Source organism: Mangifera indica, chromosome 15 (assembly GCF_011075055.1).
Source record: "Mangifera indica cultivar Alphonso chromosome 15, CATAS_Mindica_2.1, whole genome shotgun sequence".
Classification (NCBI taxonomy): domain Eukaryota; kingdom Viridiplantae; phylum Streptophyta; class Magnoliopsida; order Sapindales; family Anacardiaceae; genus Mangifera; species Mangifera indica.
In genome coordinates this window covers 2,707,172-2,720,111 of record NC_058151.1, presented here as the reverse complement: position 1 = coordinate 2,720,111, position 12,940 = coordinate 2,707,172, and the positions used below count along the sequence as shown (strand labels likewise).

Here is a 12,940-nt window from a genome sequence, read left to right as displayed (position 1 = left end):
CCACCTCTCCACTATTTACCCACATTAAACTTCATTTTTGTCTTGATAATTTGCACTTTAAAAGCTAAAATTATAATAATAGGTCGCCAAAAAGTAATGAGTTTTGGAGCAGAGCCATAGTTACGATGTGTCCACATCCAAACTTATGAATCCAATACAAACTCACCACTTCTCTTTCTTATTCTTACAGTCGCAGTCTCCACTTTCTCCCTCACTCGTTGCGGGAAGTCAAGAAAAGCGTCTCTTTTGTTCATTTTCTCTCTCTGCACACAGGAATAACGACACCCGTAATATTAAATGCCATCGATAAAACAATGCTAATTTGTTTTTAGAGCCGCGTTTTTCAGTCTGATTCAGTACAATCATGACTCACTCCGAATCATGCATATAAATGGATGTGTTTAAATGTATAGGTGTAGGCTCCTCTTTCTCTCTTACCTGTCAAAATCAGACTTGTTAAGTACTAATGCTTAGTTGTATTAACTGATAATTAACTGAATAGTCTTATTCATGGCAGTGCCACAATCTCGACTTTTTCTGTTACTTCTTTCTCCTTCGCTTTTATGTTGCTTTAGCTTGCTATCATTTCTTAAATTTTTCCCACTTTCCCTTTTGAACATACGGTGGCAATTCAACTGCAAAGCTCAAAGCCATTGTAGAATTATAGATAGACTGCAAAACAGAAGCTATAAGCCACAAACTAGCCCGTTGAAGTGTAGTTGTGTTTGTTCTTCTTGTTTTGGGTATTGGGTGAGTTTTCTCTGAAGTGAAAACTGTCTTTTCAAGAAAGTATTTGAGATGGTTGATAACAAAGGAGACGCAACCAAGAAGCAGCAGCAACAACGGTCATCTTCTCCTACGAACCCACTTGAGGATTCGACGGAAAAAGGGGAACTTCAACAACAACAGCCAACACCTGTTGTGGTAACCGGAGCTCCGTTTATCTCTTCACCTCTATATGTTCCTGTTGGTGCTGCTACTAGTCCGTTTGAGCAACAATTTGATTCTGTGAATCCGAAGAGACAAAGGTATAGTAGTAGTCAATGGAAGATTTTACCAACCCCATCTCAACAACAAAAGCAAACAACCCAAATGGCTATGATGAGCAGTGAATCAACGCCATCACCAACTACAAATCCCATAAATCCACAAGGTCAAGCTCACACAACTGCAGCTTCATCCTCCGACACAACCTCCTCTCCTCCACACTCTCCATTTCCCTCTCTCTCTGCAGCCTCTGGTCAAGAGACAAACAAACCGGAGGGAGAACAATTACAACCCCAGTTGAGAAAAGGAAAATTTGTGAGCCCGGTTTGGAAACCAAACGAGATGTTGTGGCTGGCTAGGGCTTGGAAGGTTCAGTACCAAGGTGGATCAAACGGGTCTGGTTTATTCTCTAGAATCGATCAGCCAGAAACTGTCCACGTCACTGGCAGCACTGAGATGCCAGTTCAAGCAACAAGAGGAAAAACCAGGGCCGATAAAGATAGAGAAGTTGCGGAGTTCTTGCAAAGACACGGTGTCAACAGAGATGCTAAAACTGCTGGGACTAAATGGGATAACATGTTGGGTGAATTTAGAAAAGTTTTTGAGTGGGAAAGAGGTGGTGAACGAGATCAAGTCGGAAAGAGTTATTTTAGACTCTCTCCTTATGAGAGGAAGCTACACAGATTGCCAGCTTCTTTTGACGAAGAGGTCTTTGAGGAATTGTCTCAGTTCATGGGCTCTCGTATCAGAACACCTCAGGGCAGAGGGGTTTCTGTTGTCGTTTCTGGTGATGATAGTAGAACAAATGTTACTAGTACCAGATTTCTTCCTCCTCCCCCTCCTTTCAAAGAAGATGACCTCTCGCTCTCAGGTATCATTAATTACTCCTTAAGTTCAAATTTTTTATGTATTTTTTCTTATCCTTAAACAGCATTTTTTATTTGTAGCGAGGGCGAAGCAACTAGTGATGACAAGTGGAGCTGAAGCTTTCTTTCATGGTGGTAGAGGGAGTTTACTAGGGTTTGAATCTCCAGTAGACGTGGGTCTTCTTCCCACCTCATCTTCCTCCTCCAAGGAACTTCGCAGAATTGGGAAAATAAGAATGACATGGGAGGAATCAGTGAGTTTGTGGGCTGAAGAAGGAGAGCACCACAGAGGGAGAATTAGAATTCAAGGTTCAAGCTTTCTTAATGCAGATGAACTTACTTTCTTTGATGATACAATGGTTGCTTGCAATATGGAAGCCTTCGAAGACGGTCCTCTTAGAGGCTTTTCTGTAGATAGATTCCTTCCCGGACAACAAGTCAAAGTCTTTGGCAGAAGAAAGTTTTCCTCAACTTCTGCATCTTCTGGTACAATTACATCTGTTAATATTCTTATCTTATATTTTGTAGTGTCTAGGAATCCCTCATCTTACACACTGTCTCTTTCTATTTTTATCGACAGGTTTCATTGAAAGAGTTCAGCTTCCATCTGCAGAACACTCCATCAGATGTAAGTCTTATTTATAGTCTTTAATATTGTTTGAAATTGTTTGAGATATACTGTGAAGAGTGATATATGTTCCTGTGGCTTTCTTTTAGCAATTGCTCCGTCTCCATGGGAGCATCAAGATCCAACTGAGTACTACGTGGGTTGTCTGCGAGTTCCCCCAGCAACACTGCCCACTTTGTTCGAGCTTTCATGGCATTTACAAGAACCTCCACCAGAGGAATTACGTTTCCCACTTCGAAAAGATGTCTATAGAGACTTACCACAAGGCAAAGAGCTCTTCTTCTCCACTTCAACTGAATTGTTGGATTGTAGAGCTATTACATATGATATTTTAAGTCCACTTATTCGAAATAACCCTAGCCTGAGTGCTGCAACTGCTACTAGTAGAGACTCGTTCACTGGCCTTTGGGATGATTGTATCAATAGGGTTGTCTCCAAGTTTTGTTCTGTTGAAATGGTCATTGTACGCAAACCCTCTTCGTCCTCACCTGAGCCATTGCAGGATCAGTGGCCAAATGTGACTGGTTTTGTTAGAAATTTTTGTCTATGGCGAGGAGAAGAAGCTGATCAATTAAGAGAAGGCCAGCTTGACCCCTCATCTTCCATAGTTGAGAAGCTACTATGGACTTACATGGATCTTCCATACTTATTTGGTTACCACGCAGTTGGCTACATTGTAACCTTCTGTGCCTTGAGCCGATCACAAGATCGCATCATTAGAACTGACTTATATTCACTAGACTTATCTTCACCAGTTGAGAGACTGAAAGCGCTAATCCCGTGTTATAGAATCGCAGGCCTTTTACCATTGCTAGCAGATCGCTTCTTCAACAACAGCAGTGGCTGCAATTACAAGTATTATCCTTTCAGTGATTTCGAAAGAATCGACATGGGCAATGGAAATGTCATTGAACTGACTCCAAACACTGTAACAAGATATTTCTCAAGCAAGAGAAAATTTGCAGCGGTTAAAGAAATATACGACTTCCTCGACCACCGTATTCCACACTCCGAGTCCATTTACCGGTCGTCGGAGAAAGATCTTGCATTAGTGTTTAAGCCTAGAGGGTGTAAATTTAAGCCCTCAAATTGTGATCAACTCATTGAGGCGCTGAAGTATGTAACAAAAGCCTTGGTTGCATTACATGATTTATCTTTTATGCACCGGGACTTGAGCTGGGAGAAAGTGATGAGAAGAAGCGACAGAGAAGACGAGTGGTTCGTTTGTGGATTTGATGAGGCGGTGGGGGCGCCACAAATATACCCACATGGGGCGGTGGGAGTGGAGGCACGTGGGAGACACGCTCCGGAAATGGGAAGGGGGTTGCATGGAGTAAAGGTTGACGTTTGGGGGGTTGGGTACTTGGTGAAAACCTGCGGGCTTAGCAATGTGCCTAAAATGCTTAGAGAGTTGCAAGGTAGATGTTTGGAGCAGAGCCCAGAGCAGAGACCAACTGCCGCCGACTGCTACCACCACCTGCTTCAGTTGCAGTCGTCTCTGTCAGCCACCTGTACTGCGTCCTATTGAAGTGACTGATAGATAATAGAGGAAGAGAAAAACATTTATATAATGACACTATGCATCTATATTACGCCTAAACATTTTGGTATATAAGATTAATCATTTAGCCATAGTTCATTTTTTTGGTTATTGATGTGTATAGGATCTTAATTCACTCTCACCGCCATCAAAACCCAACTATCTCCGATCACAATTGCAACAACTTATCAAACCAGGATCCAAATTATAGGAAAAGTGGAAGACATGTAAGGTTATGAAACACCAAAGAAAAAACCCTAAATTATTTTATTCAATAATTATAGGTCCAATTATTGTATTTGAAGTTTATTTGTCCAATTCAAACCAAGTAGTTTAAATAATTAAAAAAAATGGGTGTCAATGAAATATTAAAATTAAATTTTTAACTTACCTTCAAATAAATACTTTACATTCCAATGGGGATAAGGATCAATTTAAGGAGTTGTATAAAACCAAGTTCTTATTGTTATTTAATGTAATTGTGGGGGTTTAATTTTGTATCATTTTGCCATATGATGTTAAAGTGTTACTTTCTTAATTTATAGATCATTATTTATGGGGTAGGCCGTAGGCAATTAAGATGCACTAAATAGTAGTAATTTCCAAATGTCATCATTTGTATTAGTTGTTCCCCCAGACGCAACATTAAAAACACACAAAATAATCACTATATATATATATTATAATGTGATTAGATTAAACATGTATTATTTGTATATTTAAAAATATATACGTATAATATTACTTTAGTTATAATTGTTAAAGTGTCAAACTGTCTTACTTGAGGTTTCGGTGGGTTCGAGTTTAAATTGTAGGGACTAAATCATAGTTTAAAACTTGTAACGAGGCTAAATGTTACATTTGGATTTTGGTGGATTTGGACTTAAGTGGGTGGTGGTTCCAGTGGACTTGGGCTTAGGCTGGTGACAGCTTTGATGGTTTAGTTTGCATGGGTGGCAGTTGCGGGGGATATTAATTAAAATAGGCAAAAAATTTTCCGCTTATACTTTTTTAGGCAAACGTACAGTAGTTTTACTTTTATAAGTAAATTTTTTTGTAACTCCAAAAATACCCTTTCAGCCCTGTATACGTAGGCACTGAAAGAAAGGTTTGAGTGCGTGGGTGTGTGCGGAGTGCGTGGTGCGTGCGGTGCGTGCAGTGCGGGTACTGTACATAATATACAGTAAGTGTGCAGTGTGCAAACAGTGAGTATACAGTGCGTGCACAGTGCGCGCACAGTGCATATGCAGTGCGCGCACTGCACATATTATATATATATATATATATATATATATATATATATATATATATATATAATATTATATATAATATATAATAATATAATATATATATTTAAAAATTATTATTATTATTATTTATATATATTATATTAAATATTATAATATTTAATATATATATATTTATTATATTATTTAATATATATATATATATATATATATACATATATATATATATATATATATATATATATATATATATATATTTAAAAAAAAGGGTGCGCGCACTGCACGCACTGCGTGCGCACCCTCACACTTTGTTTATATATATTAATCAGGGTGCACGCACTGCTCACGCACCACACGCACTGCGCGCACCGCACGCACCACGCACGCACCGCACGCACTCTGCACGTACTAACGCACTCAAGTTTTCCTTCCAACGCCTACGTATACAGGGCTGAGAGGGTATTTTTGGAGTTATAAAAAGTTTTACTTATAAAAATAAAACTACTATGCGTTTGCCTAAAAAGGTATAAGCGGAAAAAATTTTGCCTATTTTAATTATTATCCCCAGTTGCGGTGGCTATGATACATTAGATATTCCGTGTATCCAGATTGTATTTGTATTAGACAAAAGCACTTATTCCCACCCAAGGTATAGTGAATTCCAGTTCCCACCCACCAAACTTTCAAAAACCCAAACACTCACTCACAATCAAATTTTCATTAAAAATTTCAATTAACGTTAGGGGTCAAATCATCATTTAGTGTTGAAATGACAATTTCGTGTTGAAAAACAAAACCCTAACCTTTTTTTTTAGTAATACTAAATGTACAAATAATATACATGATTTTGCATACAAATAATATGCATAACTTTGTAATAAACAATAACATGTTATCATATGATTGGTAGTTTTAAATTAGAAATAAAATAACATTCATTCACATAATGACATATCATTATTTGTGTATATTATTTATACATATAGTTTTATTATTATTATTATTTTTTGCCTATTGAAAATTGAAAATTGCAACTCTAGGCTAGGTTTTTCAAGTTTGAATTGTTAGGATTAATTTAGGTTTCCAAATTTGTAAGGGATCAAAACATGATTTTGAAACTCATATTAGATCGGTATCCAATAACATTTATGATTTGAATTAAGCAAAAAGCCATTTCAACATTTGACTCGCTTTGACCTGTAATTGAACTAGCTGAATTATGGTTAAACCATGGGCCAAAGATATCAGCAATAACTAGACATGAAGAGAATCACATGGGATGAAATTGTCATTGGATGGAGCTTCAAAGACGCTTTCATCGCGGGTGAGAATGGGTGGCTAGCCTGTTATATTTTCTCAAAAAATAATCCTTTAATTCCTATACAAAATAAAAAGGACAAAATTGTCTCTAACTATATATTAGTTTAACTCTTGAGCAAAACAAGACAAAACAAAAGAGATAAAAACATCTTTAAATAATTCAACATTTAATCGATAGTTGACTCAAATCAACTCCTTCATCAAGTCAATACTTGCTTCAAGCATTAAAATCATATCTCAAACTTTTATGGACAGTGAAATTATGATTTTTTTTTTTCCCTCATGGTGGAATTTTTTTTTAAGAATTATATTTTGGATGGAGACCTTTGAATTATATACTTAGCGGTGGAAAATCATTTTTAAGGTCATACCTTGGGTGGGAAAATAAATCACTTATTTTTTTATAACAGACTGCATACATTATTATAAGGAATTGATTTTTAACAATTAAATAGCTACCAAAAATTTATAAATAAGCCTACCAGTTTATATATCTTCTCCTAAATATGTAGAAGTTGCATTTAACTTATACAACTTTAATTTTAAAGTAATATTATTTGTTTATATATTTTTATTTATAATTTGAATATGTAAATAATGTGTTATTATGTGGTTGAATGTTATTTTATTTTTAATTTAAAATCATCTAATTATATGATAATATATTATTTATATATCTAAATTACTCATGAAAAACGAAGATGTGTAGTGCCTTATTTTATTCTCTTTTAATACTCTTATATAGAGAGGACTCGCAAGGCCACCATAAGCATCATCCATCAAAGAGTCTAAAATGTCAGACAAAAGTGATCTCCCTGCAACTTTTGATCCCTACGACTGCCTTCAGATTGTCCTCAACCCCGATGGCACGCTCACTCGCAAACACGGTTTACTATCAGACGCCACCGCCACATCCGATCCTTCTCACCACACTATTCCTTCTAAAGACATCTCTATCAACCAATCAAACAACGTTGGAGTTCGCCTATACCTTCCCCGTCAAGCACTTGAGTCTTCCTCCTCCTCTACCTCCAAGCTCCCTCTCATCGTTTACTATCACGGTGGGGGCTTCATCATTGGCAGCGTAGCCGCCGCTGTTTTCCACAATTTTTGTTCAAACGTGGCTCTTGAATTCCCCGCCATCGTTCTATCAGTCAAGTATCGGCTTGCCCCTGAGCACCGTCTCCCGGCGGCTTATGAAGACGCCATGGAAGCCCTGCACTGGATCAAAACTAGTCAAGAATTAAAAGGCTATGCCGATTTATCTTCATGTTTCTTAATGGGCAGCAGTGCCGGTGGTAACATTGTGTATCATGTCGGCATACAAGCCGCTTCTAAAGCTGACGACTTGTTTCCATTGAAGATCAAAGGGCTGATACTTCATCAACCTTTCATCGGCGGGGTTAAGAGGACTGAGTCAGAGTTGAGGTTGATGAATAATCCAGTTTTTCCATTATCTGTTAGTGATTTAATGTGGGAATTATCGTTGCCACAAGGGGTTGACCGTGACCATGAGTATTCCAATCCAGCGGTGGGGGGTGACTCAAAGGCCTTAGACCAAATCGGGCGGAAAGAATGGAAGGTGTTGATTACAGGGTGGACTGGGGACCCAATGATTGACCGTCAGATTGAGTTGGTGAAAATCATGGAGCAAAAGGGTGTAAAAGTGAAAAGTCAATTCTGTGAAGGCGGCTGTCATGGCGTAGACCTTGTCGATGCTACCAAGACCAAGGACCTGCTAATAATCCTAAAAAATTTCGTTCTGTCTTGAGCAACTTTGTATTTTACTAAAAAATTATGTAGTATGCTTGTGCTTGGTACCACTGCCTAATGAAGGTTAATTGATATTTTGTGGTATGCTTAAATTTTTTTTTTAATATATTTGCCTAGGCAGCCATGCCTAGGGTTAATTCATATTTGCCCGTACGTTTTGATTTGAGAGAATTTTAAAGTTTCACTTTTTTTTTTTAATAACCGAGAATCCCGTTCGTATTTGTTGAATGAATAAATCTGAAATACAATGATCAAATCTACAATCATTATACCAAATAAGTCAACCATACCCATATTTTTTTCCCTATTTTTAATGGTTATCTTTTTTACAATTTTATTTAAAATTTGATTTATTTTATTTTATTTAATCATAAACCCAAATTCCTTTCAAAGGATTGATCTCCATATGGGTAATTCGTCAACACAGTCCATGGCCATATGCCATTTCATCCAACTTGGAAAATAATTAATTATTAAATCTAAGTAGCCAACTTTGAGTAATTCTAATAATAAATATTATCATACATGTTACAAATGCAAACAAAGTCTCTGGTTATTAAAAAAAAAAAAGTATTATACATGTAACAATAAACACATGAAAACATAAATAGAATCGTAATGAAGATATAATATTAAGATTCACAAAAAACATTTACAATATAATTAAATTATGTTCAATTCATAAGATGGGGGAAATCAATAATTTATAAAATGTCACAACTGGTTTATTCATTCAAACCATTGTGAATTATGAAGACCATGTGATGAAACATGATAACTACAAGAAGAGCTAGGGAAATTACCTCTTCCAAAAATGCATGACAATGATATACTAGGTATAAGCGTTGGAGTCTAACAGTTAAGTTTTATATGTCTAAGTTGTTGACATCAACTCTATTATGACCCAATGGTCATCAGCACATCAACATTTGATAACTAGGGGATGAATGATATGAAGATTATATAGATGAACCCACTCTTTTGAGTTTTCAAGCGAGTATATATTTTCAACATAAATAAATTAAGAGTATTGCATTTGAGTAAAGTGGATGCAGCTATTGATAGTAGTATGAAATATTCATTACTTATTTGACAACTAACATGTATGCACAAGAATTTAGGATACCTAAAATTTTTGAAAAGAGCATGTTCGCTCTGATAAGTCAACCATTCCAGTCTTCTACCCGCTGTTATAAACCTTATATTTGTGGATGCTAATTAGGTTGACAAGCATGTATGAAAATTTCTAAACATGTCTCACCACCATTTCCTTCACCTAATGGATTAATAGATGCATAAGATCCTCGATACATAAATAAACTATGATTAGTCAATTGGAAATTGAACAATGAAAACTATTATAATTATTGAATAAGTTTGCTTTTTACCTGTAATGTTCAGTTGTAACATCTTCTCTAAATGAATATTCTTCGAAGAGGATGCAAAACCGCTTAGACATGTCAACTTGATTTTCTTAGAACATGACACCATTCAATGCAACAAAATATAAAAATCTTCAATAAATGAGCATGCATGAATAAAAATTTATTGAAGAATGTGTAAAAGGTGCCTGATTTATGCAATAATAAAAAAATAAATACAACTTAATATCCAAAAAATGGTAAAATGTCCATAAACATCATCTCTAACATATAATAACCTTAAATACATAAATTATCTCAAAAACATAAAAAGACTCGTGATCCCTCCTCATGTAATGTAGCTCAACTAACTCACACTCCTCCCACAACTTTACAAACTTCTCTCATATAAAACATTACAAAAGAAACATATGAGTGCAAAAACACTGAGTAAGTATGTGACATATCAGGTACTTCATGTTCACACAACTTAATTATTAACTTAGTATTCCATTACTCTCATTCTAGCATAACTATGCACACAACCTACGTCATTAGGGATTCTCTCTCATCTTTTCTCTCAATAACATTACACTTATCTCATCACATCGACATATTTATTGGATGACATTACACCATCAAAGTTCATTTCTTAGCCCTTCTTTTGATGATAGTATGCTTCCTTTATCACATCTTATCATCTCATGAAAGGAGGGCATACTTTTTTTAAGCATTTCAATGTCTATTCAAGTTCATTTTTATGCTAAATATCACACAACATTGGCATGCATTCCATTTCTTTGAATAAAAGATCACACTATATTGACTCACATTTTATAACCTTATGCCATAGATCATTGTTAGTGGCTCATTAATCCACTTCTTAATTGTTTCTACACAATTCATGACTTTATAAACCTCATTCAATCTTAATCCTTTCATCTAATAACTTGTGTCTTAGATCACATAGGTTAAGGCACATGTCCTTATCATATCGCTTTATTTCTTAACATATAATCTATGCTTGTTCATATCCCATTAGTGCACACAACTTAGGGGTAAAATTATTATTTTTGTATGAGGAATGGGTATACAAGGTCGATGCATGACCATACCTAACTTATCACTCATGCATGAGTTGTTGGAGTTGATGTTTTAGAGTCAATCTTCTTGACATCACAAGTTTATAATTAAGTCATATTTAAAACTCCTTGTGACACTGTTTATCTATAAGTTCATATTTATGCCAGAATAAATGCCTTTAGGATGATTGAACCATGACGAGGAGATCAATGCTTATATATCGATTGTGAGAACTTTATGTTCATATATGGTGGTCATTTTAGAAATGTCCATAGTCTTGATATTGTTCTGACCAAAGGGATAAGTAGAATGGTTAGGACTATCATAGTGTTGAACAATCTTACTGAAAAGTAGTGATAGATCTCACATGTCAAAGTTGTATGCTGAAATTTTGGTGGAACACATGGGTGCACATTAGATGTGGTCACTAAACTAATTAGTCAAGAGGATTTTATATGAATGGTTACCCCAGTGCCTATGAAACATATTCTCTAACAAACAGTGATACATGTAATTCTTCGATTTGATATCATAATATTGTCTTGTATAAAGATCAACATGCTTTAACACCAACTTAACATATTCCTTGAGAAAGGATTACCAACACGATGATGATTGAACATATTGAAAGATATACGAATGTTATGATAGATAAACAAATGACTCATCACTCCTAGTACGAGAGTTGATGTTTCTGATACATATACTGATGGACATCAATGACCATTGAAATTATAGTCATAGAACAATTAAGTCGTTGCTTGGTTCAATATTGTTTAGTTATTGTTACAAACGTTAGTCAATGCAATTCGAGGACTCCTTCAAGTAAAAACTAATTTTGTATCTTACCATTCAAGAAATATTATATAATGAAATCATTGAATTTTTTATAGGTAAATATATTTTATTACTTTTTCTTGTAGTTAATATATATTTATTTAATAAAATTAAAATAAAATGAGCTACTACGTTACACATATCATCTCTTAGTACATTTACACATATCAATATAAAAACTTAATGACAATGATGATAAGCGTAACATGGGTAACAATGAAAAATAATTAGTTGTAACTTCTTATTCTTATTCAAATATGAAAACAGTACTCAAAATCCAAATTTCAAAAACAAACATGAAATTCTAGTAATTGAATTGGTTAATACTCAATTTAAACGTATCGTTTCATATACTTAAACTTTTTCTTTTGATTCATATTTAAATAGTTTAATCCTTAGGAACATGATAGAAAGTAAATGTTTTTGGTGTACTTAAGAAAATAGTATGCAAGGCTCGTGATGTGTTTGGGTTTTGAATAAAGGCTCGATTATAGGGCTCACAACCCAGCTAAATTTCTCCAAGTTGCGACTGTGATTGTGATATACGGAATCAGCTAATATTGCTCACCACAGTAAGTACATCAAATTCTCTTACTGACACATCTCTTATGGGTAAGTTGAGTGATAAAAAAGATAAATTTCTAACATAAAAGTTAGGGCTTAAATTCTATAGATAATATTTCAAAATTAAATAGTTCAATCTGTGGGAATGATCTGAGTTTGTTAAATAAAAAAAATTTTCATAGCACAACTTATTAAGGCTTTTTTTTTTTTGAGTAATATTTAGCCTCCGACCCATTAAAAGGACTTTTTCTTTTAGTTATCGAAACCTATAATATTGTAAGAGTAATATCATAACTTTATAAGAGAGTTAATTCTTAATTGATTAACTGAATTTGCAGAGTGAATGTGAAACTATGATGATAAACTCCTAACAAATAAGTAATAAAATGTTAGATATTTTATTATAAATAAAAATGATTATATTTCCTAATTTTATTTTCTTTTTTTAGGAAAAACAAAAATTATGAGACCAGAATTTCTCTTGTTCATAAAGATATATGATAATTTTAAGGCCAAATGACTATTTCCCACCCAAGGTATGCTGCAATGTCAAGTTTCTACCCTTTAACTATGGAAACACCAAACATCCACCCATGACCGGTTAAATTTAACAAAACCCTAACTCCTGAAAATTTAATCTCATTTCCCCCCCTAAAAGTTTAAAAACAAATATTTTTTACCTAAGTTAAGTTTGAAAAGATTGCATTTCCCCCCCTAGGATTTAGTTTCCAAAC

The 12,940-nt window shown here is 34.8% G+C and overlaps 2 protein-coding genes across 2 annotated transcripts; both read left to right on the top strand.

Moving 5' to 3' along the window:
- The first annotated feature begins 798 nt into the window (after positions 1 to 798).
- Positions 799 to 4,071, top strand: LOC123198058. Its single transcript, XM_044612632.1, has 4 exons — positions 799 to 1,858; positions 1,935 to 2,339; positions 2,434 to 2,481; positions 2,571 to 4,071. The coding sequence occupies exons 1-4, from the start codon at positions 799 to 801 to the stop codon at positions 4,007 to 4,009; spliced, it is 2,952 nt and encodes a 983-aa protein (XP_044468567.1). The 3' UTR covers positions 4,010 to 4,071.
- Positions 4,072 to 7,376: 3,305 nt separating this feature from the next.
- LOC123197155 (probable carboxylesterase 120) lies at positions 7,377 to 8,506 on the top strand. Its single transcript, XM_044611320.1, has one exon. The coding sequence runs from the start codon at positions 7,382 to 7,384 to the stop codon at positions 8,357 to 8,359; it is 978 nt and encodes a 325-aa protein (XP_044467255.1). The 5' UTR covers positions 7,377 to 7,381; the 3' UTR covers positions 8,360 to 8,506.
- The last annotated feature ends 4,434 nt before the right edge of the window (positions 8,507 to 12,940 follow it).